Source organism: Zerene cesonia, chromosome 9, assembly GCF_012273895.1.
Source record: "Zerene cesonia ecotype Mississippi chromosome 9, Zerene_cesonia_1.1, whole genome shotgun sequence".
Lineage (NCBI taxonomy): Eukaryota > Metazoa > Arthropoda > Insecta > Lepidoptera > Pieridae > Zerene > Zerene cesonia.
The window spans coordinates 1945646-1973579 of NC_052110.1; the positions used below are offsets into that span (position 1 = coordinate 1945646).

Genomic DNA, 27934 nt, shown 5'->3' on the forward strand with positions numbered 1-27934 from the left:
GACGTCAGTTTAATATTATCACAAATTAATTTCTGGTAGACAACTAAGTACACTTCAGACTTTTATATTTAAAATCCAAGAGATTTCACTACTAATTCCACCAAATCTAATACGTCTAAAATAAATCCACAAAATGATTTACGCATCTATCGATCACATTAATCAGAGATTTTATTGAACTAGAGGTTAGCATCATTAATCCATTAAAATATTTTAAAAATAAATCGATATAAAAATATACATTGCTCTTATGGCCATTACGTAAAAATGTAATACACTTTAGCATTTGATTTTGGGACTCCCACGCTTCTTGGATTCAGTCCAAGCAATCAAAAACTCATACAATGTTTGAATTACAAAAGATTCGTATTTCATACGTCTTATTATAAAGAGTAATTTTAGTGAAATGCAAAATAATAAAACACTGATGTGACCGCTTTATCCGTGTTATTTTGCTCCGAATACCACATTTTTAATGAGTGAGGTATTATATTTTACTATTTTTTTATTATATTTTTCTTTGTATTTTATTAATACGTTTTAGAAATATGCACATTCAGATTAATACAATGAGTGTCTAATTAATTAAATTGCAACATAAATAAAGGTACGGAACTCTGATACGCGTGCCAGGCACCCGCTTGACTTTTCTCCTTATAATTTTGACACAGTGCCATTTCCCTCGGATGTTCACCTTTGACGCATGTGGATATGTCAAAATTACATGATTTATCTTCTGTATTATAAGTTTGCTGGATTTGAAATGTCAACTCTAATGCACTACACAGAATAACTTGTTGTCGAGGTTATAAATCTTTTTAAATAGAACGCGATAGTTTTTTGTCAACTTTCATAGCGTATTAATGACATTGCATTACGATTTGATTATTTTGTATATATTTAGGATAAATGACGGTGCTAGGAGGACGGTTAAAGAGAGCTTTAAGTTTTACGTTCTGAATAAATATATACATAGAAGGCTCACTGAATCAACACACTAAATTATGTAGATGTACAAAAAAGAACACAAAATGAGCTACGTTTAGTTTTGGGATTATATCTTCATTGTTAAAGGCTTCATTTGTTTAAAAACAAAAGGCGATGACAGTTTTGATCCGATTATTATAGAAAGCACTGCATTATGTGTGTAATTTGAATACAATCGAAATATATGGAGGTTGTAAGAAATTCAATGATGCTATGAAATTAGGCTGATTTTTGTGGGCGAATAATTTGACAACGCTTTGAGACAATGGTATTAACTCGATTTGCATCGATTATGAATTGACTGTTAAATTGCAATTTGTTCTCATTGTTAAATGAGTATATTTAAGCATAAATACGTTTATTGTTATATATAGTTAAATATGTTTGAGTTATGCACTAGCTATGCTATGCTAGGTTTATTAATATTTATCACAGTTTCGCATCGAAATAAAATAAAATGTTATTATTATGCATTTATTACATTCGATTTAAATTTACGATTCAGTGTTATTTAAATAATAATACCTGTTCGATGGTTCATGCAATTGTTAAAAAATAATTGAAATAGACATACACAACTGCTATATAGAGAAGATTTACTTATAAATATTATGGAGACTTCATAAAAATGTCACGTATTCATTAATAAAGGCGACTGGTCAATAATAATGACGTATGTTCTCACGATGGTTTTTTGTTTTCAAAAACAAAAATACCCAATTGAGAGCCGAGAAAGCTTTTTTCGGGTCCAAGGGCGAGGCTTGCATGTGTTCAGCACATGCAAGCGAGTCGACTTTAAGGCGTTCGCGAAACAAGTAGTGATGAGCTCAATATATCGATATTATACAATTCAGATTAATTTTTAACTTTAATGTTAGAATGATCAGGTACAGCCTTATAATATTTAAATCTCAAATAATTATGATGATACGTACCTACGTTTAAAAATGTATGAATGAGAAAATAAAAACACACTGTTCTAAATTGAAATAAGTGTGAAAAAGCCATGCGCCATACCATATAAACAATGTAATAAATAAAATTATGTGTGAATCAAAAATTTAAAATCCAAGATTTCCTCATAAAAATCTCACATCTGACTATAATAAAGCAATATAAATGAAACCTTGCGTCGGCAATATTGTTTTCGCGTTAAATCAAAACCAGCAGCCAAATTACTAATCGCCCGTATCTCATCTGAAATTTCAACACATAACCCATTCTATATTGTCAGACTTATTTATACTACGGCGCAACGAACTTGGTAAACAAAGGTCGCGAAACATTCAGCGAGTGAATCCATCGATCGAACAAAGCGCAACACTGTTCAAAAGCCAATATTTCACAGGCCACAAATCTGCGCGGCCGTTAATGCTTCAACCGAGCCCACTTTCAAAACAAAGAAATGCAACAGTGTCCCGTATCGTAAAATGCTTCGACAAAAAATGGAATTTTAGAATCTGTGCCATGGTCTTGACTTAAATCATGAATCTTATGCTGATTTAGCAGATGCAAATGAAAGTTAGAAGTATTAAAATTTTTTGCCAATTACCTTTTTTGCCAAGTTTCGTGCTATGTTTAGCCTTATACTACGTTCGGCTAACGGAGCTGGTGGATCGCCTGATGATAAAAGACCACCAACGCCCATAGGCTTTTGTAGATGTAGGGACGCTGCAAATGCGTTGAACGCTTTTAATGATATAATAAGGAAGGGATTGACGACGGAAATAAAGGAAAAACTGGGAAGGGTGAGGAAAAGTATACAGTTCAATGGCTCCCACACCCGCGGAATTTCGCTCGACTCTTACATAAAAAATACAGATTTATTTCGTTTTCGTATCACTATTTTCCCGAGTATGTTATTTTTTCTATTCATCTCAATAAATTAATATGATTTTAAGCACTTTAGTCATAAATATCATTCATGTTCTATATGAATCCTAAAATAAAAAGAACCTCTGAAATACAAAACATTTTTCGCAACACGAGGGAAGTGATGTTATTACAAATGGTCGAAATACGCGGAACGCTAAAGAAAGAAAGACGATTTGAAACTTTGCTAAATTAAAACATTTCTTTTGATTCTTGAGTGCGCCTTACATTGTAAATATTATTTGCATAAACATTTAACGGTGATTGTTCTTAAGTTGATTGCTCATAAAACATTGAAATATCGCGAAATTTAAAACGATATGTTCAGGGAACGTGAGCGACGTCAAATTTGGCTTTCGCATGTGCGACACGTTTTTGTTTTTATTACCGATGTAATTATTTTCTAACCCGGTTATGTATGGGATGTCAATAATGTCTAAATGCATAATTGTAACAAACTCAATACTAATATAATATTATTGAAGACTATTAGAACTAGGAAATTTGAACTTTTTTAGAGATTAATTTATTTCGTAACTGCAGAGAAGACCGCCAGGTTTAAACTTTTCAGTATTAATTATTTGATTTTAAATGAGAAATAGCATGGAACATAACATACTAACCTTACTGCACATTTGTATAAAACAGTTCAGAAGCTATATTTTCGAGTAATATTATGAGCAGCCATATTATGAGTAAATCGTAATAATAATTATTATTCATATTTGTTTCAGATGACGCATACACTGTAATAGAAGCGCCTACGAACGAAAGGCTACGTCTTATCTGTGGACTGAAGCCAAGAAATCAGTTACCATCCGTGAGATGGTACTTTGATGGAAAACCAATTGATTACCAAAGTAGGACGCGGCTGGTTCAACAGAGGCAATGGTTAGTGTAATTGACGTCTAATACTATTAGATATTATATTCATTTATTATAATTTATATATATTTATAGTTATAAATATTATACTCACATATTAATCGACACGTTGACAAAGACTTATGATGAATGAATCGTATTAACACACATTTCACATTCTTTTCTAAGAGTATGTCCATTATATTCAAAGCTGTATCTAGTTCTTTCTTTCAAAACGTAATTCACTCCTCCCTTCCTGTATAAATGTTTATCCTTTTACCTTTTATTAGACTGGTTTATGAAATAAAATTCAAAACCATTTAAAATAATGTAATGGCAGAACTTTTACTCCTTCAATTCATTGAATTGAGATTTCACTCAAATATATTAAAGCATATTGCATTCATATTTCTAGTAAATACTCTATTACAATATACAAAAACCCCTTTTCTAATAGGAAGGCGTATAAATAAAACACTCATAAAATCCACCAATAATAAAAATTCTATGAACTGTGAAAATCGTGCGTCGCGTATCATCGCAGAATTAGAATTCTCGAAAGCGATATTGGACTAAATCTAATTCGATCAGAATTTACATCAATATTTACGCATTTCTATGTCGAAGCTGAAAATACAGCCAATAAATCAAATGCAACTGGTCAAAGTCGAGCTATTGAAAACAAACTGTCGATCATGATGCGTTGAATCGACTGTATAATGGTATTACATTAATGCAATGGAGTGGGGGTTTTGGACAAACAAATATGAAAATATCACATATTTCTTGTGTGTAAAGCTCGGTACGCATACTTGCAAGTTCAGAGGGATTATCCGGAGTTAAGTGGTCATAGTGAGGAATTTTCGGTAGGCGATACTGTTTCTAAGATATTTCTATGATATTAACGCGTAACGTTGTTGTGACTACACTGCTAATGAGATTTTGTTACGTATAAAACCTTATAAAATAAACAAAATATTATATGCTATGCAAATTTGATTTATTTTTGAAAAATATAACCTTATAAAATTTAGTATTTTTGGGAATTTTAGCTGTTGCGATCGGTATATATCTGACTTATGTCATTTTGTATCTTTTATTGGATAAATCCTATAATTAATTGGATAACCTAACTAGAAAGTTAGGTAATCTATACTAATATTATAAAGCTGAAGAGTTTGTTTGTTTGTTTGAACGCACCAAGCTAAAGAATTACTGGTTCGATTTGAAAAATTCTTTCAGTGTTAGATGGCCCATTTATTGAGGAAGGCTATACATGTACCACGGGCGAAGCCGGGGCGGATCGCTAGTAATTTTAATAGTCCCATAACAGCTTTGTGGCCTATGACTCTACTTTCACTTTAATAAACTAATGATTATAAAATTGTTTTTCCCTCAGGTTACGAATAAAAGGATTCCGTGCGAAGGATGCTGGTGTATACGCGTGTCAGAACGAAGAAGATAACACGAAGGAGATGAGCGTCACTATCAAGCACAGGCGTGATCTTGGAGATATCGAAGGTATCTGTTTAAAACATACATTTAAATAGTTTTTAATAAGAAAAATTTACAAAAACAAAGCATTTCAAGTAGAGATGCAGATAAAATTTAAAAAAGGCGCCAAATATGTGAAATTTGGATTAAATTTAAATGGGACTACAAGAGAAGGGCCACACCAAAAGAATCATTATTGTTAAATCTTACAATATCTATTTAACACACTTGACCGTACTCTTGCATTGAGAACCTCCTTATATGAAAAGGTTGATAAACAAATTTTATTTTTATATGTTTAGCTTGTAATAAAGGAGAAAAACAGCTCACATCCAATAGATAATAATCGTTAACTTGGCGAGAGTAGATCTCCAGCAAGCGAGTTGATTTAATTACTGTGTCTATTATTTCTCACAGCACTAAAGATTAGTTGCTAAAGGAAACACTGGTATTTTATAATATGCATTTAAAATTTAATGTTTGTTTTCTAGACTTGTTAAGTTTCAAGAGAACTAGATGTACTGTTTTAAATTAATTATACTTTTGTATATGACTAGCTGCGCTCCGCGGTTTCACCCGCGTCAGTCCGTATCCCGAAGGAATATCGGGATAAAAAGTTGCCTATATGTTATTCCAGTTATCCAGCTATCTACGTACCAAATTTCATTGCAATGTGTTCAGTAGTTTTTGCGTGAAAGAACAACAAACACACACACACATCATTACAAACTTTCGCATTTATGATATTAGTAGGATAGGATTTGCTTTTTTGTGGAAGTTATTTTTATTAGTTTTTCTAATCATTTTTAAAGGTCTTTTCAACCGACATTAAAAAAGAGGTTTTTACCAGTTCGACTTTATTTTTTGTTATTGTTGAGTTGTTACCTCAGAACTCTCGACTGAGTGAACCGAATTTGATTATTGATTTATTTGGAAGCTGGTGCTTCCGTGCAGTCACATTTAAATTAAATCTAGTTCTGCAATTTGAAAGTACAAACGTTTGTTAATAAAAATACAAATACACTTGTTTCATACATTATATTACTAATTACATTTACAGTTTATCCATACCGTAAATAATTACTATACATAAGTAAGCACATGAACTCTGTGTAAGTCCCAAGATATTTTGATATGATATTTAAATGGCATCTTTATTGGCTATCCAGATGTGTAAACATAGCTGGCTGAATGCCTCTAAATTGCAGTGAACCGATGAAATGTTTTGTTAATAAATATTTCCATGTTTTCAAAGAGGATTCTGTCGCGTGCGTCTGAATTTCACGATTATTGTTTCCTGTTGTACTTGATTCGCGACGAATTCAAATCTATAAAGACTTAAATGGCGGTATTTTTAGTTCAGGGTATGGAAATCTAAATTGTAATCAGATGCGACCCATGCATTGGGAATATTTTACTTATGACACCAAGTCTATCTATTCATTTTTCTTACAACCTTTAAAATGATTAACAGTTAGATTAAAAACTAGGCGAATGTAAGAGTTTGTGCCAATCAAATATCGTATTTATGTCGGTTGGAAATCTCGAAAATAAATCTAGAATGAATCGGTCAATTGCGAGTTGGACTAATGACACTAAGCGTTCCGTTCACAAAGGAAAAAAAAAGGTTATTCTACAATTAATCACCGTGCTAGTTTTATCTCTATAACTCTATGTTATAACATCAATGTTAAAAAATCGAGAAAACAGAAATACATCATTTTAAAAATTTTAGCTGTCTAACGTAGTATGAGTAAAAGATAGATGGCGAAATCTTAGTAACAGGGTCCCGTTTTACTTTTGGGTATCTCATATAACTTTGTTATCAGGCACCAATATAAGATTGATTCAACACAATAGAATATAACAATAAATAAATATCAACCCCCGCACTAACAATACCGCCTAATATTCCAGAATACCAGTCAGATGACAGCCAACGACCAATGCCAGAAATATTATCGCAGCACTCCGCCCAATTAGTTGACAACAACACAATAGGTGAAACGCATAGAGAATACGACGTGAAAGATGACGATCTGGACGAGAGATATGAAAAAGAACATCTCAACTATGGCCACGTGGATAACACTAAATCGAAATATGCGCCAAAATTCAAGCACCCATTGAAAATGTTTAATATGGAAATGAAACCTGCTGGCAGTTCTATTAGGTTCAAATGTGCAGCTGAAGGTAAGACAATGTAACACTGTTTCTTTACTATGTTCTTTGTTTAGTTTCGTTGGAAATATTACTCGAGTTAGTATTTTCTTGTGTTTGATTTTACACGAGTATTATACATTTAGACATTAAACATTCTCATCTCCCCGTGACCACGCTCGCTGTAAAGTGTTCGAAACGTCGGGTTAATAATATAATGAATAAATCGCGTTTAAAATACGTTAAAAAGTTTTTAATTTCTAATTATTAGAGTTGATGTGATTTACGAAATTTAACATATTAAGTGAAGAACCTTGAAGTTTTAATCTTTACATAAAAAAATAAATTGCATCAAAATCTTTCACATCTGTTTATCTCTATTATTTATGCATTATAATTACTTGGCAATTTCGTGTAAAAACTGGGATTAAATCACGACAAAACAGATCCTCCTTCTCTCTAAATTTTGAACCATAATATCTTCTCTCATAAGACTGAATTATGATAAAAATATAACGAGATGTTTACAAATAACCGCTGTTTACGCCAAGGGAGGCATTAACCCACGTTAACTAAAATGATATTCCTAACCGTAAACCAAACAGCTGTAGATATAAATACTTTACAACCTCGTAAACTTTCACAGGTAATCCTATGCCGAACATAACGTGGTACAAAAATAATGTTACGCCGATATCCAGGAGTTACTTCAAGCCATCGTATGGTAAATGGTCTATGTCTTTAGACGAATTGACTAAGGCCGATAATGGCAACTACACCTGCAAGGTTTGCAACGAATTAGGGTGTGTTCAGCATAACTACTCCCTTCATATTCAAGGTAAGATTACTATTATTAGGTAATTGTTCTCTTAACATAGTCTTTTGTCCTGGGTTTATGTCAAATATAATATAAGAGCTAGTTGAACAATTAATTAAAATCAATGAAATGAATAGAAAACTAACTAAAAACGTACTTCGTAGAGCGATATCCGTCAAGTCCGTACATAAAAGAGGGGTATCCTGGCAACATCACAGTGCTAGTAAACGATACGGTACAACTGCAATGTCCACCAGTATCAGATCTAGAGCCTCTAGTCTACTGGCTCAGACCGTACAACACGTCGTTGAAAGACGCAGAAGTCGGACCTAGTGATGCACCAACTCCGGTTGGAGATCGAATAGAGGTCTTTATTCTTTACTTAGGTGGAGGTTACATCGAATAGTCTTCAAATTGTAACTCACATAAAAGCACATAAATAATGGTGGAAGAATCGAAACACAATAAATTTCATCGAAGCACTATTGTAATCAATAACTAACTGGTGACGGCTCTCGGTGATGGTTCACTTTCCCATAACTCATTTAATTTCTAAGGCTAAAGGTTCTCTAACTCAATGTACACTCCTTCCCGCACAGATAACGAAGGTTGATGGGCAAATTTATAACTGCAATTTAGTTTCCGCAGAACGGGAATTTCGATTATTATGGATGCTCCTGTCGCAGTAGATTACTTCGCCTCATTTGTCTTATCAGCAAGCAATCTGCGCAGATTGTGTAGGCACTTATAAATTGGATGCATCTATCTTCCGATTATTAACGTGGAGATTAATGATATGTTGTTTGTTCCTAGAACGACTATACGCAAAACCGGTGCTAACACAAGGCGCCGTCAATCAGACGAAGCTCGTTGGCCAAACGGCGAAATTCAGCTGCGAATTTCTCTCAGACCTACATCCGTCTGTTTATTGGATGTATTTTAATAAACACGAGTACATTTATAATGAGTCTACGTCGGACCCGGCTAGCAAAGAGCCAATCGTGTATAATGATGTTTCTAAAGTCGTTCTGGTGAGGGCTTGTTATTAACGCATGTGTGTTGTGTGGATGCATGTTCGCTTGAAATTCTATTATTTCTGATTTATTGTATATATTATCGTTTCCATTATGCATATTCTTGTAATGAATACACTTTATTACTTGTATCTATACTTTCCGTCCTTGGTTTAAGTCGCAATACTTATAAATTATCGTTTTACGCATATTCATATTATTGTATATTCTCGTGTCGCATGGATGACAATATAAATACTATATGATATTAAAATAATACTCATTATTTTAGACGGAAAACCCTTCAGACATGCCAGAACAGTTAACGATTTATAATGTTACTAAAGAAGACGAGGGCTGGTACGTCTGCGTTGCATTGAATTCATTGGGGAACACCACAGCCAAAGGATATTTGACTGTTCTTGATTGTAAGCATATTTTGTTTATATTTGAATTTATCTAAACATAATATAAGTTATCAATGCCTATATCTAGTACCGTATATTATGAAGACAACCGGACTGTTAGATATTTTTCGTCTACTCTACATCAATGAAGATATCTTTGTAATTTCGATATTAAAACAATGTTGTTTGGAATTTCTAGGAACTGCTGAGATTGCATTTTTGTAAATTCAAATAGAAAAGTATAGTTATTTCAAGTGTTTATAAGAGTAATCCAAATTTTTTAAATGCGTCTTATACGCATTACTTATACATTACGTTTCCATAACTAAACACTTCATATCTCAACAGCATTTCCAGTACCCGAGGCGTTAGACCACGGGAAGCACACGCTCCTAATAAACATTCTAACAGCGGTGCTTGGAGCCATGTTCTTCGTAGCCGCGATTATAGTGGTGATGATATTCAAGAAGTTGAAGCAGGAGAAACTCAAGAAGCAATTGGCGATTGAAACGGCCAGAGCGGTGATCGTCACACACTGGACGAAGAAGGTGACGGTGGAGAAACCGCAGATGAACGGTTCGCCTAACGCCACTGGGGAGGGACTGGTTAGTTTATTGGTACTTACTTGTTATATACTATAGAAGTCAATTAATTATAATGGCCGGTTTTATAAATTCTGGATATCTGGTCAAAATAAATGGCAAATGATAAATAATGTATGAAAATATATGTTACCCGCTGTTCGTCCCAGCTTTGCCCGTGGTACATATATAGCCTATGTATATATGCTTTTATTCTTTATGTTTCATATATAGCATATATAGCCAGTGAAGTTGCACCTTTCTAATGGTGAAAGAATTATTGAAACAGGTCCTGCATTTTTTGAGTGAAAACGTTACAAACATACAAAAATACATAAGTTTCCTTTTATAACATTAGTGTAGATGTATATAAAGTTTCATATAAGCTATCAGAAGCACTATCAAGAAGTCGTGGAACCGGTTCGAAATTTTAACTGCACCATCTTAATTGTTATTGTTGTGTCGATCATCGTTCCTTTAATATAAAGCAATTATTATATTATCAGCTGTAAGATTCCATTTAAGAATAAATATCGAAATTTCAGCTCATGCCCGTAGTGAAAATCGAAAAGCAGAAACTATCCCAAGTGCAGAACAACACGGAATCAATGCTGATGTCGGAATACGAGTTGCCCGTGGACATAGACTGGGAGGTGCCGCGCGACGCGCTGGCGCTGGGCAAGGTGCTCGGCGAAGGCGAGTTCGGGAAGGTCGTGAAGGCGGACTGCGTGGGGATCGTCAAGCCCGCCGTGCAGTCTGTCGTCGCTGTTAAGATGTTGAAAGGTAATAGTGATATTTTGTTAGGTTCCCAGCTCCATTGACCAATATGACGTTAAAAAAAATAGAGAAAGCAAAAGGTTCGATCTGCCGCTGAGGAGGTAGCAGACGAATTATGACCAGCTCCAGTGGCACCTGCTCTAATACAACATAACTCACGGCTTCTTCCCCGTGCAAGATTTCCAACCTAAGAAAAATAATTGTATTGTTTTATTAAGATTATTATAAAGACGATACAAAGCTGTACTAATAGCAGATTCTTTGAAAAACAATTAGATATTTGTGTGTCACGAATGCGTACCCATTTAAGACACAAAATAATGTTAACTCTGTATTAGAAAAATATTTTTATTCATGAAAATTTTATTATACAATTAGTATAATATACCTTCATTTAATCAAAAGCTGTTAAATAATTTGGTGTTTCAAACAGACGCTTAATTTCCTGTTTAGTAGTTTTTAGCAATGGTTTCTTGCTAAAAACTTTGCTGTTTGTTTTACTTTTCCAATATTTGATGTATTTCTAATAAATTTTCAGAGGGACACACAGACGCTGAAATGATGGCTTTGGTATCCGAAATGGAGATGATGAAGATGATAGGCAAGCACGTGAACATCATCAACTTACTCGGTTGCTGTACCCAGGACGGACCCCTCTACGTTATTGTGGAATACGCTCCGAATGGAAATTTGAGAGAATTTCTGAGGAACCACCGACCGGGCAATAGGTACGTTTGGTTGTAATAGTACACCAGATTCAATATAGATGGCGTTGGAATCAAATAATCAACAAAGTATATAAAAAATATTAAAGATATTTTATTTAAGGTAATGATATAAAATACCACTTGAGGAATATTCATTTTATTTCAGATATGAATCTCCGACTGAAGATCTCAAAGAAAAGAAAACCCTAACGCAGAAGGATTTAGTTTCATTCTCATATCAAGTGGCAAGAGGCATGGAGTATCTAGCTTCCAGACGGGTAAGTGCAATTTATTAGCCTCCGCTCGAATTAACTTTTCATTCGGATGGAAATTCCCAGGAGATTGACCCATTAAAAGTTAAAACCTATTTCAAAGAACATACCATAAAGTCGCTTCGATTTGACGTAAAGACAAAGAGACAAACAGACGGACAGATAGACAGACAAACACACAGACACGTTCGCATCTAACATTAGCAAGGATCGCAAATGACAAGTCACATTCCAGTGCATCCACCGCGACCTGGCGGCGCGCAACGTGCTGGTGTCGGACGACTGCGTGCTGAAGATCGCCGACTTCGGGCTGGCGAAGGACGTGCACAGCAACGACTACTACCGCAAGAAGACCGAGGGCCGCCTGCCCGTGCGGTGGATGGCGCCCGAGTCGCTCTACCACAAGGTGTTCACCACGCAGACGGACGTGTGAGTCGCCGACACCTGTTTTTAACTTTTAATTGTATACCTTGAAATGCTTTATAATTAAACTAGCTGCGCCACGCCGTTCACCCGCGTAATATTTATAATAGGATAAAAACTTGCCTATGTGTAATTCCAGTTGTCCAGCTTTCATTGCAATCGGTTCAGTAGTTTTGGTGTGAAAGAGTAACAAACATACACACAACCTTACAAACTTCAGCATTTATAATATTAGTAGGATTTAACAAAGGTCGCGTTCCATCGATAAAATATTGTAATCATTGAAATAATGTTTCGTATTGGTTGTGATGGTTCTTAATCATCTCAAGAGATGGCGTGGAGTGGCCTTAAGCACATAAAACCGAAAGAGTAGAAGAAATTTTAAAGACGCAAAAAAGACGTGGGTTCGAATCTCGTCTCGTGATCAATTTTTTTTTATTCTTTCAAAATTTCTCAGCCAACAGCTGTATTAACACAAAATGCAAATAATCGACAAAAATTACTACGACTTACTGTCCACATAGACTGATGTGTGATTTGCTAATAGCCGTACTATAGAACTTTTAATTCTACAACTTTTTTCCTGCTTCTTACTATTTAAAGCAACCGCCTTTAGGTATATAAAAATGTATATTGTTCAATGTATTATGTTCCATAGAGATTGAAAGGACATAGGACTTTACTTTTCCCTCAATGGCAATTTCTTTGTCCTGTGTTTTAGCATTGAAACTTAATATATCTAAAATTGTTTTCAATATCATAATTTGTGTTACCAGCTGGTCCTTCGGCGTACTGCTGTGGGAGATAATGACACTGGGCGGCACCCCGTACCCCACGGTGGCGGGGCAGTACATGTACCAGCACCTCAGCGCCGGGCACCGCATGGAGAAGCCGCCCTGCTGCAGCTTGGAGATGTGAGTCCCCCTTAGTTTGCTTGTCTCCTAGTACTTGGGTTGGGCATGGCGCGGTGCACCTCCCTTGTTACGCTGTCTCCTCGGAGATGCTTTGAGTACTTATTAGCTTTTTAATACTGCTATTTTGTATCTTTTACAATTATAGCATTGTTCAATTTAACTGAGTGAGTTTTTTCCTTTATAATATTTATTACGAATTTATCATTATTATTCGTAATGTCAAAATGTCATGGCTACATGTTTAATAATTCAAATAATTTATTTCAGCTACATGCTAATGCGAGAATGCTGGTCATTCTCTCCCGGCGACCGACCATCATTTACAGAGCTGGTCGAAGACCTGGATAAGATCCTGACAGTCACAGCCAACCAGGAATACCTGGATTTAGGTCTCCCGCAGTTGGATACCCCACCCTCAAGCTACGACGGCTCTGGAGATGAAAGTGACAGTGAATTCCCATTCATAAAATAGGAGAATTCTTAATACAAGGAACTTTATTGAAACATTTTTATGACTTTCCGAGAAATGGTAATTTTAGAGAAGGTTTCTTATAAAAACGAAGAAGTTATTTTGCCAAGAACTAAACAGTATTACAAAATTTTGCGTATATTAAGGGAAACTTTCTGCGCTTATTTTGAATTTCCTGACTGTTCTTTAAGATGGTTTTGGCTGGTAAGAATATGTTAAACTCATAACATTAGGAGTTAGCTATTCTTATAATGAATCCAACGAGCTAACAATTTAATGCACTTGTGAAATTACTTTGTAATTTTAGCTCAGAGTATTTCATACTTGTTTTAATGGATTATAAAGTCAGGTATTAAAAATGTTATAATATGGTAGGCAACTGAAATAAATATAAAATTGTATGGAATCGAAATTACATGGGAATTATCAATATATGTGGTTGTCAAATAGGACAATCTATGGTTTATTGATCATTCAAAGACTCGAATACGATATTTGAAATGTAAAAACCTCTATATAGCTGGTGTAATGACAACGTTTAATAATTAAATTTTTGTCAAAGTTTTTTTTTTTCATAAAAAAAAATAGAAGTTGATTTCAAGCATTTTTAAAGTAGGTTTGACTGAATGTTTATATCATGACAGATACTGTGCCTTCTTTAAATGATAATGAATATCGCTCCTGACAAGACGATGTACGTTATTGGAACCAGAAAATGTGAAACATTTTTAAAATATTATATTTGAAAATGCCCACCTAAATCACTGATGGTGATTTTTACGAAAAATCTTAGAATTAAGTTATTTTACATTTACGCAAGGCGTCGCATATTTATTGACTGAATGATGAATGTTATTCATTTTTTGTAATTTTTTATTTATTTATCATAAATGCATAGATATTGTTGTAAATATTCTTTTAATGTGTGCATGCGTTATTAAATTGTACATATTAAACCAAAGCTTGAACGAATCGTTGTATTATAAAAGTATTATTTTGAAAATTAGTATAGTCAAGTATTTTTATGAGATTATATTACATTGTGCCTTAGGAATTGCAAATATCTTATAAACTAGTATTCTTTAAGATACTTTTGATTTATGTTCAGGATTTAAATTGATGTTTTTTGTTCTACGAAATATATTATTTTAAGAAAGTTTGAAGGATCATGACGTATATTAATTTTAATTTTGCTTCGTGGTATGTATAAAATAATCAAAATGATCTTTGCAATCTATTGCAAAGATGGCAAGCACTGGTTTTCTTATGTCTATGTTATTTGTAAGTATTTTATCTCTGGAATCTCTAGTCTATGACATCACCAGTTTAAATTAATGCATTTCACCACCAAATTATTTTTGTACTTAATTAGTTGTAAGTTATAATTGCTAATAAAATTGTATTAAATAGAGTTTAATAGTGTAAAAAATTATTAGAATTACCTACGTTTATACCACAAACACTTCGCAGTGTTTCTGTCTTTTTTATATTTTAAACCACTTATAGAACGATTAATATAATGTATGTTTATATTGTCCTGTAAATATAAATTACTGTAATATAAATAAATGGAGTGAATGTATGAGTTAATAAAATATGCATTTAACAATAATCAATAAATAATTCTTTTAGTAAATTATATAGTTTATTATCTATTGTGAGAAGGGAAAAAGTTAATCAAAATTGATCGGTATTTAGAAATATAGATGGAGTTGATTCGTTAAGACGAAATACGTACCAAAATTGTTTGTATATTTGTCAATTTTTTGATTGTATGTTATTTTATGTTGTATGGGACTATGATGTGAATAAAGAATGCTAGTGCAAATGAAAAATTTGTTTTGTTTTTGATGCCTTAATTTTATATAATACGGTAGCAATTTTCGATAATACGATATCACTACATAGTATAAAACAAAGTCGCTTTCTCTATCCCTATGTATGCTTAAATCTTTGAAACTACGCAACGGATTTTGATGGGGTTTTTTTTAATTAAAAGAGGAAGATATGAATAACAAAATCTGTTAAACTACTCCGAATTTAACGTGTGCGTAGCCGTGGGCAAAAGCTGGTTTACTATATTTAGATCTCAATAAATATGTATTTTTAAGATCAACTAAAAGTTCATGATTCGTATAATATGCTTATTCACTATCTTTCTGCAGTTGATTTTTATAACGTTGATTTCACGTTTTGATTTTTGTTACGTAGCACCTTAATATTCCAACCATAAAGATCACATTTATGTTTTCCTACAAGTTTCTCTATGATTCCGGTTCCGCCTTCTATTACTATAAAAATTTAGAACCATATAAAATGTAAAAAATATTGTTACCTTATTAATACCTCACTTGTATGCATTCCACTTATATGCAAACAGTACTTATCCATTAAATTTGTATATCTGCGATTCCAAAATGAACATTTATTTTGCAATCCCAGATATACAACATTTAGTCTCTTCTTTGTAAGAATATTGAAACCATGTTTGTTGTACTAAAGACAGATAAATTTATTACTATTCATATATATCCATAAATTAAACATGGACTGGGATTTACAAGCTGGACTGAAACATGGACTGCGATTTACAAGCTAGACTAGATAATCCACACAATGAAACATTTTTTCCAATTTATAGAACATTTTCATTCATAATAACTAATATATGGACAACTTTAGACAGACATGAATTAATCAATATAAAAACAATTTTGCATTTAATTTTTAGTACCTAGTATTTCCAGAGATTAGCTGGTTCAATGAAAGTCCTGAATTAAAAGTCCCTTTAAGGATAGCAGTATTAGAACTATTCATGATCTCTTTTCGGCTAAAAAAAGGTGTGTACTTTTTCTATGTATATAGATGGATTTTGAGTATCATTCAATAAAACGTCATGTAGAATTCAATTTCATTTATTATGTACGCCTCATGCAAGTTGTCTTATATTAGTTACAAAAGATTAAAGTCATACAAATCAGGCTAGCCTCACAATATTTGAATCCCCTTCGAGGAAACGGTGTCAATTTACAATAATACCTTAAATATAAATAACGTTTTCTTTATAATTCAATTTACAGTTCATTGACATACATTCATCGGTTTCAAATAACACAACGTATAATTTTCAGAAGCGTCGATTCACTAATATTTAAAAAATACCAAACAAATTAATAAATTTCCTATTAAAACAAAAGTAAAACATACAAACAAATTTTAAATAATATATATTTTGACACTAAAATCTTCAACTTAACCTAACATATATTCGAACATACATAATACTTTTCTTTTTTTTTTGGTATATCATTTTTATTATTAAAACAAAATTAGCTGTCATCAATCAATATAATTATTAGAACATTTTAACTAAGTCGATATCAATTATACAATGCACGAAATATTTTAAAATTATTGGTATCTGTCATGAAAATAATCACTGGTATTGGCATCATAATAATCATAACCATTAGAATGCAGAATCCGACAGGATCCCATCCTATACCATCCCAGGCCTATTAAGCCGAAAAATAGAAGCAATTCGATTGCTGAGGTTTGGTACTTTGTTGGGCTTTTTTATTATTTTGCAATGGTTAAATTAAAATATTATTACATCTCTAATGTCCATAGAAAATAAAGTATTTTAGTCACACGTAACGTCAGATATTGTTATACATTATGACTATTGTTCGAGATAATGTTGTTACGAATAATTTAAACAATAATGAACTCGCATAAACTATCACATGTGAAACAAAACAGAAGCTTAAATACTAGAAACATCTTATTCCGGCTTAAAGCTTGTTTCCTTACGGCTACACATATATTTTACTAAAATGTTTACTATAGAAGAAAGCAAATTGGCAACCTTAGGGCACTATTTGGTTTCATATAAACAATTGTAAATCTGTTTTTACAAATACTATCTTTAACAAATTAAAAATACAGTTCAAATGAAACGAAACAATATGTTTTTATTTCATTATCAGTGGGTAGGCCATAAATGCCAGTCATTTCATAATTCAAGCTGAAATAAAGAATAAATCACATATTGACGCAACGCAATTTCTTGTCCGGAATACGTGACGCATAGTGCGAGCTAGGAACAACTGCTTTCGTCTCCGATTTCTCCTCTTGCCGCTCCCTCGCCTCTCCCATTAGAGACTGTAAACCAATCTTCATATCAGCTGCGAATTTCCTAACTAACCGTTCTAACGAAAACAAATGCTCATCCAGAGCTTCAGGCACTTCTTCCCGCATGAAGTCTGCTAATCTCAGAAGGTATTCTACGTTGGAACCGGCGGATCCATGGCATTCCAAAATTTGTTTAGCGATTTCTGGAAGCGGTGCTGCACCGAGCCAATGCCGGTTTTCAGGAACTGCTATGTACAGGAGAGCATCTTTTTTGCTAGAGCTATTCGCTGGAAGGAATTGGGAGGGACGAGGATGGAAATTTACGGTGTAGGTTCGGTAGCCTCCAAGCTGGCATTCTCTAGTTGTGAGGTAAGGTAACGCAGCACTGTTATTCGCCGCAACTAGGAACGCTTTTCCCCATGTGATTCCCTGTAACAAAATCATATGGGCCATTTTAATTGCCATTTGGAAATACAAAAGTATAGCTATTGTTAAGTAGTGAATTCAATCGATTAAATTAAAAACTAAAATAAGACTGGGAATGCATAAAAACTATTCGATTACGTGATTTGTGAAGATCAATGCAAAACCAATTATTGTTGATTTCTTCCGTAAACATTCTTTTATTCCTGGATTTTTTTCTGTTCCGTTTTTTATAGTTTTCATAAAGGCGTTTATTTATTTATGGTTGAAATTACGTTAATAGGGATATTGGGTAATTTTCCCTTATTCTCTAGGAATAAAAAGTAAGTTACGATAGTAAGGGTCGGTGATAATAGGTGAAACATGTGGAGCTATTAACTTGCTGATAACCTCATGTTAGCATCCAGTGCGAACGTGTCGTGAAGTTTTCGTAACCTTAGTACTTGACGACATCGATGTTAATTGTGAAATAAACCCTAATGGTGGAATTGGCGAGATAAATTTATCTATCGGATAAAAGGAAAAAATATATTAATAAGAATCAATACAACTGGAAGTGCTCCTAGCGATTAATGGTGCCCGATATTCATTAATTAAATTATAAAATAGGTGATTTATTCATAGGTGATTTCATCGTGTAAGTACTATGAATATGAGGAAAATGTACCGATTTCATTGAAACTCAGAGACTTCTTATGATAAGAAAATATGAGAAAATACGTCACACGTAAATTATACGTAGAAATAATAATGACAATTAATAATGTGATACGTGTATGTAGGAATTTACAAATAGTTCTGATATTTTTTCTGGCCACTTTTATCACTCCGGCCTCAATATATGTCACGGCCTTTGTCCGGCGCTAAAAATAAAACTTAATCCGAGGTCTTTTAGTATTCGGGTGAATATTTTTTACGTATAAATCCCCAGGTATAAACTATCACTTCTTTAGATAAAACTCAATAATTGCATTATTACAAAATGATATTACTGTTAACGTAGTGAATGAAACGACACGTGCCAATGAATTTTGGAACGGTTACAAAATTATTTTCACCGACATACCGTAGGTATAACATTGAACTCGTACTAATTTAGAATAAAAACAATACGGATATTTAAACTTTTCCTATTATACAAACATTCGTTACAGAAATGAGAGCGCGGAAGTGTCATCTATAGATAGATGAGGCCCACGATATTCTCTGCGTTAAATATGAATTTTTACCACGTATCTTGTCTACGTTGTTTATAATTTCATCATTTTCCTCCAAATCCTCAAAAACTTGTCGTTCAAGGTGAACTTCAGAAATTGAACGTCGCACTACTAACTCTCAGATAAAATTATCCAACTAATTTCCATATTGATTACTTGTTATTTATTTTAATTTTATATTAAATAACGAACCATTATGATGGAGTCGAACAACACAATATACAATCGATTTGTAGTAAAATGACCGCATATCTTAATGAATAAAATAATAAGTATTGGCAGGTACTACAGATAAACAAAGGTTTATACTATTGCAAAAATAGTACCTAGAGGTTTAAAAGTGAAAATATCGAAACGAAAAAATATCGAAATATCGAAACCTTTAAATACATTTTTATGAATTGTACAAAAATATGCAGACTATGCTATTATTGGCTATCATATGATAAATACATATCACAAGTGGTCTAGACACCCAAATACTCTCACGATAAGAGTTATCGTAGTGAGACGACATAATATTGGCCGTTATATAAATATTCTATTAGATAATATTATGATCTTGTAAAGGAATTATAGTGCTAATGTGTTATATAAAAATCTTATTTTTACTTTACCTACGTCAATACATAAAGAAGCACATATTGACATACACGCGCCGCCGTTTAATCAATTAGTTGTGGCTCAGCATTTGTATAACCCTTTAGACTAAACTTTTGAATAATAAGTACTCTATGATTGAACTTTTAACCTGGGTATCAACCTATATTTTCATATATAATCGGATAATCCGTGAAAGCGTATGAGAGAGTTAGACAAAATTTCGCATAACATTAGTATGGATTTAAATTCTAATCGCGGTCGTGTTTTCCCCTCATCTATTTGTACAACGTGTTAAGCTTTGACCTAAACATATTATTTCTTAAAATATATTGTTTATATCAAAACACGAATAATACATAGTTTGTATTTTTCGTGTAGTGATAACGCGTCAAGAATTAAACATGTGACGTCATACAGACTAGTATTTTCGCGTAAAGCAGTTTATTTTTGTTTCGGCAACGACAACTGCGCAAATATTAATCACGAGTTTTTCGTTGAACCCAAATAAACATTAGAAATGAACCAGGTCAAGACGGTACGAATTTATCTCAACATAAAGGACATGATTCACATAAGAGAGATATTGTTTAATGTCCATTGTTGAAACCGTATGACCCTTGTATAAAAATATGATTGTTATAGTTTCGATATCGCTTATAATGGCTATTATTGTAAGGTGCTTTGTTTGATATTAAGAAAGTATATGTACAGTGCATCCATACGCACTACACACGTGATCCAATTGCCTATACATCATTGTTACAAATATTTTAATACTATAATTAAAGCTTTGCAGTGTGCTTTGAGTAAGTACCCAAAGTACAAAGATACCGCTGCAAACGTTCCTTGGAGATGAAATGAGATGATCTCTATTCACTATATATTGAGAGATAACGTAATAAATAACTGACACACAAAATGGAGCGCATCAAATGTTTCATCACGATGAATAGCTTAATCTAGACCTATTTTTATTACTAAGACTAGCTGCACCCGGCAAACGCTGTTCTGCCTTACTCTTATCATTTAGGGGGATGAAAAATAGATGTTAGCCGATTCTCATAGATACCGGATAAGCACAAAAAATTTCATCAAAATCAGTCAAGCCGTTTGGGAGGAGTATGGCAACGAAAACTGTGACACGAGAATTTTATATATTAGACTAGCTGCACCCGGCAAACGCTGTTCTGCCTTACTCTTATCATTTAGGGGTATGAAAAATAGATGTTGACCGATTCTCATAGATACCGGATAAGCACAAAAAATTTCATCAAAATCGGTCAAGCCGTTTCGGAGGAGTATGGCAACGAAAACTGTGACACGAGAATTTTATATATTAGACTAGCTGCACCCGGCGAACGCTGTTCTGCCTTACTCTTATCATTTAGGGGTATGAAAAATAGATGTTGGCCGATTCTCATAGATACCGGATAAGCACAAAAAATTTCATCAAAATCGGTCAAGCCGTATCGGAGGAGTATGGCAACGAAAACTGTGACACGAGAATTTTATATATTAGATTATATTTATTATATTATAAAAGGCTTCTTGATAAAAGTGATGGTGTCAAATGCGAAAATTACTTCTAAAACAACGTAGGTTTATTGAACGTTAGTAAAATTAAGTCAACTTAAATTACAATTAACCGATTGTGTAGTTTAATATACAATGAAACAAAATAAACACATCGTTTATACCTGTGTTGAATACCTATTATCGACTCAAACTTACAAAAGAGACGTCGGTTTAATAATATAATGAATAAATCGCGTTTAAAATCCGTTTTAGAGTCTTTTTTTTTCAAACTTACAATTTACTGTAACCCTCTGTCTGTGTATATAAAACGTCTTCAATATATAGCATAGCATTGCAGAGGCTGTTTATCCCTGGCATGCGACATTTATAGAAATAAAACCGTAACAGGATTATGTATTAAGTTACAATCACGTGGCATTCACGACGCCCGACACTTGCCAGCAATTCGCAAACCACCGGATGCTCTTTATCGAGAGTGAGATATCGAATTAGTGTTTGACGGTTTGACTCTTTGAGGTTTTTTTATTATAAAGTTATACATACTAATATTGGCCACGTCAAAATCACATCCTATTCAGAAAACTCATCTGAATTGCATGGCAAAACTGTATAGACGTTAACACAAAAATAGTTATAGTAACATATTGAGAACGCAACGCAAAGAGGGTTTCTGAATTAGATTATGATACGGATTACAATATCTTCTTATGTTAATGTTTACTTACTTTGTAGAAGCTTATGGAATTTAGTGAAATATGCATTTTCCATATTAATCACAAAATCAATTCGAGTAATTATTATTATATAACATTTATATAATACTTTTGAGGGTTTCGAACAAAAAAGTAAAACAGGATTAATAATTTATATTATGAAGAAAAAAAACTTCACAGTTCCTCCGTCCGTTTGTCTGTTAGGCGATCCGTCTGTCACCAGACTCTATCTCGTGAACCGTGATAGTTACAGTTGGAATTTACGGAGATTATGTATTTATGTACTTATGTATTTACCGCTATAACAAAAATAGTAAAAAACCGAGATTAAATAGCGGTTGACACGGTCTTGAATTGGACGGGGAGCCCATTTTTCGTAGTCCCTTTTTAATTTATTCGTACCGAACCCCTACTGTCGCGAGTAAGACTCGCACTTGAAAGATTTCCATACCTTTTGCCCTAGTAACGTTTTAGCTTATCACTATTAAATAAACATTTGTATTTGAATACCATAAATTGAAATAACTTAAGCCTGAACGATAACCACAATAAACAAAGGCACGTGCTACCGCAGCCACTGATAATGAAATTAAATGTATAAACAATACGCAGTTATTTCGACATTATTCACGGCTGATTACTTACGTAGTGAATATAAGTTCCGTATTAAATCAATTATGCTTAAATTTTTTTTTTTAAATCTCATCATTTTGAGGCCAGAGTTCTCTTCTTTCTCTATATAATGAGCAGTAGTGTCATAAAAGGAGTTGTTATATTATGAAAATGTTAATGTGCTTCTGTCAGAAGTTGTCACTCATCGAACAGGATACGATTGTCCACATTTTCATTAAAATTTAATTACATTTCATACAATTTCGAGAATTTAACATTTTTCTTTTGGGTTTTTAAAGAAGTAGAATAGATATTTGGACAATGCAAATGATGAAAAAGGAGATTTGTTATCTATGGACAAGATTATTTGAGCACATGCGGCACGGGCTTCTTCGTGTCCCTTGCCACACTATAGGACTATAAGAACCATTTCTTATAATCCATCCATCATGTTTGTAATGAATTCACAAGTTAATAATTGTATATTTAGGAATTGCATATTTTGTAATGAGGTTAAAATGATTTCGCCAAACAACATGAGTATTCTTATAAACGGATCCCGCGTAAATCTTAATATGGAGTTTCATTATAAAGAGGTGGAGTTACCTCGGCTATAAACCTCCGTGCAGTTGCAATACTGAATGCGTCATACAAATACGTCATAATTTATGTACTCGGGGAAAACATAACACAATATTAACACAAAATGACAAATTTACTTTTATTTATTACTAGCTGCGCCCCGCGGTTTCACACACGTATATCTGTATCCCGTAGGAATATCGGGATAAAAAGTCGCCTACATGTTATTCCAGTTGTCCAGTTGTCTACGTACCAAATTTCATTGCAATCGGTTCAATAGTTTTTGCGTGAAAGAGCAACAAACACACACATCCTTACAAACTTTCGCATTTATAATATTAGTAGGAAGTTAATCACTGTAATTTCTAACACAAGCTTATTAATGTACCATGGAGATACTTATTACGATACGATATTTTAAAAGTTTATTATATATTGTTCTTCACTCGCGTTCTTTCAATGTTCTTGTAACATGTAAAAGGTTTCCTTCATTATTACACGACTATAACATAAAATAATGTTCATATACCTACATACAATCCTCCTATTTCAAACTTTCAGTGTCAAATTGGAAGGAAGACTACTTAAACTTCAAGCTCAATAGCCGCTCAAACATTTTGACCATAAAATTGGTTAAAAATTAGAACAATTGGCAATTTTCCGTTTATTAGGAAATCCCGAATTGTGATCAAACAATTTCGTAATTAGGTTAATTGACCGTTTGGAAATTATTTCATCAGTTAATTCGATTGCGAGTTATGGTAAGATAGTATTTTTGTAATAATGCCTATGTTGTTTCGCAAACTTTATCTGACTACCGTGTGTAAGGGCTTACTGTGACAAATGCTACATTAGGTTCAGCGAACTTTTATCATACTTTATTCATTTCTGCAAGTGTAGTTTAAAAATTATGTAGTCTAAATGAGAATCGAATAATAAGTATAAATACATGTACGTCGTAACAAACAATAGTCTTTCTGATGCTAGTGAGCATCAACTTACTTTCCCAATTAATTTACTTTGTTTTTTTGTTTGAAAAATATTTTATTTTATTACTAATAAATAAAATATAGAGAAGAGATACAGTAGAAATCAGGAAACATCTATGTATATAAGATTAAACACCAAATTTCAATGCTATAAAACTAAAAATTAAATTCACCAAATGTGTTGCTAAGCGTAAAACTCGAGAACGGCTCGACCAATTCGGCGAAGTGTTTTTGAACATCTGTGTTCAGGCACAAAGGAGGTTGTAATGGAGAGAAAAAGCGTACTACGGGTGAAGCCAGGTCAGACCGCTTGTTATACAGCACGATGGCTATTGATAATTTTTTTGCTACAATATCACCACTATTTCGAATAACAATTTAGTTTTACTTAAAACTACGAACGCTGAGTTTTATTGTAAAAAAAATAAGTATATCCATTAATATTCAACTATATTTATACAGGAAGTGAACGCACATTGATTTAATTCATTGAAAAGAATGAACTGTGAAACGTCTAGAAATTTGTTCTTTTCGTATGTCAGTGTTTAGCTAGGAAAGTTTAAACATCCTGATAAACTGATGTGGATAGTTGCTACTAATTACGTGGAGTATTATGTTTACATACCTCTTTGTCTTCGATTAGAGTAGCGACACGACCAGGCTGTAACAAAATATATTTTTTTATTAGAAAAATCAGTTTTATACCAAATCGAAGCATTGATTCCAATGCTAGGAAGGATAGTCGTGTAGGTCCTTAACAAGCAAATTACGGTTGATATATGTTATCAAAAACGACCCTGGTGAAACAAGAAATAAGAATAATACTTAATAAAAAAAACTTAATAATACGTTATATTAACGTATATGAAAAAGGCAGTGGTCGCTCAGTGGTGAGGACCTAAATCGGACATAACTCGAAAAGCCGGTGGTTTGAGGCGTAGCGAGTGCAGTTTGGATATTAATTTTTCAATTTATATGCACTTCATCAACCTCACGACAGCTCGAAATGTTGAAGAAAAATATAATAAGAAAACTTTGTATGGAAACCAGCATGTCCAAGAATCAGATGTTCGAAGACATGTGACATATGTCAACCTGCACTTGGCCAGACATGTTCTTGCAGTGGGAGCTAATATAGGTGGATGATGATGATGATGAATAGCCTCTAAAAACTAATTTTGTACAAATATTCTTATCAGCATTTCAATATACATACATATCTTCTATAATAAGCTTACTTAAACTTAAAAAAAAAACAAATAAAAACACTATACATGCAATCAAATATAACATTACTGATGACACACTGACATTTCATTATTATTGTAATTTAATTGAAGGCATAGACTGCACTTGATAATAATTCTAGACTAACGAAAAACTTAACTGCCAACAATTTGTCAGTACTAGACTTCATTTAGATGGGACCATATAGTAGGCACTAGCTTTGAAATAAAAAAGAATTATAATAATTGGTCCACCAGGTAAATAAATAAAAACTCTAACTAATACAATATTTAATACATTCTTTTGATTCACAAGGCAAAAAATAAAATTTTATGAAATCCCTATAGTTAGGAAACATTACTCATATACAATTAATATATAGCGATGAACCCATAGATCATCAAACACAAATGTTAATTGTATTAAAGCGTTTGTTGTCTAGATATAAGCTTATTTCTTATCAGTCCATTAAACGCATTATATATTGAAGTGCCACTTATTCTTATCTCAATGAACACATCATAATTGGCATTCAACTATTATTTACATAATCAATATGAGATTAATCTTTTTCTAATCTCAGTCAAACATACAACTTTATTTAACTATTTTACACATATTTTGGAGATTTTTAAATTTGCTATTCCAAAAATGATTTATGTTCTTGAAAAACAATAAAATTACATATCTTTATGTCTAATACACCCAAAATGTTATATATACTTTATAAATGTTAAAGATTTTATATACCTACATGAAATAAGGTGCTTTGAAATATGATTAATTGACTGATTTGAACAAAGAATATTTCTGTCCAAATTAAGAATATTTCTTTAGGTATATTACATTATCTCTTTTACATTATATCAATCGTCAAAAAACTAAATTAATTTGGAAGACGGAAACAAACAATCAAGGCGCATGGTCAAGGTGCAAAAATGTGAAAGGACGCGCAAAAGTTGCATCAGTCAGACTTATGAGTTTATAAATACATCAATAACGTTTATATTTTAAATATTTACTTGTTTATTTAAAATGCGAATTTTTTAATAGATTTTTCGTGGTTTTTTTTTATCTTAAAGACACCATGTATACAAAATTATTTATTTCTATTTTTAATCAATATACTTACGTGGGTATCAGTCCCTCGATGTGTTGTATTTCCTTGCCAAAATCTTCGAGAAAATCCCTTTACATAGCCAGTTATCGACTGCTGATATTCAAAACCAGGATTCCAGCAAAGAGATCCATATCCGAAAACCCAAAAAGGTTCTTTACGATTAACTTCTTCAAATTTTTCAATAGAAATTTTGGGATTTATACCGTTTTGGTTTTCTTCTGATTTAGAATTCGAAGTGCTCGCCTCCGATTCAAAATGTTGTATTCTTTCCATTTTTGAATTTATATCGCGGACTTTCTTAAAAGTACTTTTTATTGACACCGATTTAGGAAAAGCGAGTGAAAGCGTCAATGAAGGCTTCTTATAATTAAAGTATCACAGAATTGAACTATATTTTATACTACTGTCTCATTATGAACTTTCGCTAAATGCACTTAGAACTTAATCGTATACTATAAAATAAATGATAATAATTTTATAACTTCACCACCCATCTCGCCATATGATTGTGAACTGACTAGTGAATAACGAGCTGCGAGCATCAGCCGTCATCTGACAAAGACAATAGTTGAAGTATGAAGAATGAAAATTAGTTCAGAAATGACATATGTCAAATGACATTGACATACCAGCGGTTTCCCGCGCTCTATAATTTTCGGTCTAAATTTTATTTCCGTAAGACGATGATCAAAATTTAAGCAGATACTTTTTTATTCCTACATAAGAGAACATAATTACAACATAAGCTATGTCCATTGAGGATAAAATAATTTTGCAATATGTCAAGACAAGTGGAAGAAAGAAAATTTAATATCATTGCCCTCATCTGTCTGTTGAATAAATAATAGAATGTATTTATATTCCGTGGGTATGAGATAGATTGGTTTTATTGTAATAACGATTCAAAACTGTGTCAAAAAAAAAGAAAAGACAAATGGGTGTGCAAGAAATCTGCGCATTATTCACATCACCACTGCTCCAAATGATGAAGAAAAACATCCAAGAATTTAAGGGATCATGG

The 27934-nt window shown here is 32.9% G+C and overlaps 2 protein-coding genes across 3 annotated transcripts in view; one reads left to right on the forward strand and one right to left on the reverse strand.

The window, feature by feature from the left end:
• The window catches only part of LOC119829038 (fibroblast growth factor receptor homolog 1-like), a 61747-nt gene extending 46885 nt beyond the window's left edge, over positions 1-14862 (forward strand). Inside the window, exons 3-15 of one of the 2 annotated variants that reach the window (XM_038351401.1) lie at positions 3594-3750; positions 5123-5244; positions 7135-7410; positions 8024-8215; positions 8359-8561; positions 9500-9635; positions 9963-10219; positions 10741-10978; positions 11511-11700; positions 11846-11957; positions 12187-12380; positions 13151-13288; positions 13556-14862. In XM_038351401.1, the coding sequence (XP_038207329.1) occupies positions 3594-3750; positions 5123-5244; positions 7135-7410; positions 8024-8215; positions 8359-8561; positions 9500-9635; positions 9963-10219; positions 10741-10978; positions 11511-11700; positions 11846-11957; positions 12187-12380; positions 13151-13288; positions 13556-13760 (2420 nt within the window). In that variant the 3' untranslated portion in view covers positions 13761-14862. Of the gene's footprint in view, positions 1-3593; positions 3751-5122; positions 5245-7134; positions 7411-8023; positions 8216-8358; positions 8562-9007; positions 9226-9499; positions 9636-9962; positions 10220-10740; positions 10979-11510; positions 11701-11845; positions 11958-12186; positions 12381-13150; positions 13289-13555 lie in introns of both variants that reach the window. The other variant, XM_038351400.1, reaches the window with a different exon arrangement.
• A 1796-nt stretch (positions 14863-16658) lies between these two features.
• On the reverse strand, positions 16659-27427 carry LOC119829062 (putative glutathione-specific gamma-glutamylcyclotransferase 2). Its single transcript, XM_038351431.1, has 3 exons — positions 26926-27427; positions 25192-25227; positions 16659-18320 (listed from the first exon to the last, which is right to left on the reverse strand). Exons 1-3 carry the CDS (start codon positions 27184-27186, stop codon positions 17802-17804), a joined length of 816 nt encoding a protein of 271 aa, XP_038207359.1. The 5' UTR covers positions 27187-27427; the 3' UTR covers positions 16659-17801.
• Between the last annotated feature and the right edge of the window lie 507 nt (positions 27428-27934).

Bases quoted from the DNA above. Each gene is read 5' to 3' on its own strand.
- LOC119829062 (XM_038351431.1), bottom strand. From the start codon at position 27,186: ATGGAAAGAATACAACATTTTGAATCGGAGGCGAGCACTTCGAATTCT. The intron at 25,228-26,925 runs GTAAGTATATTG...ATTTTGTTACAG, and splicing joins ATCGAGGGACTGATACCCAC to CCTGGTCGTGTCGCTACTCT. The intron at 18,321-25,191 runs GTATGTAAACAT...ATTTTGTTACAG, and splicing joins CTCTAATCGAAGACAAAGAG to GGAATCACATGGGGAAAAGC.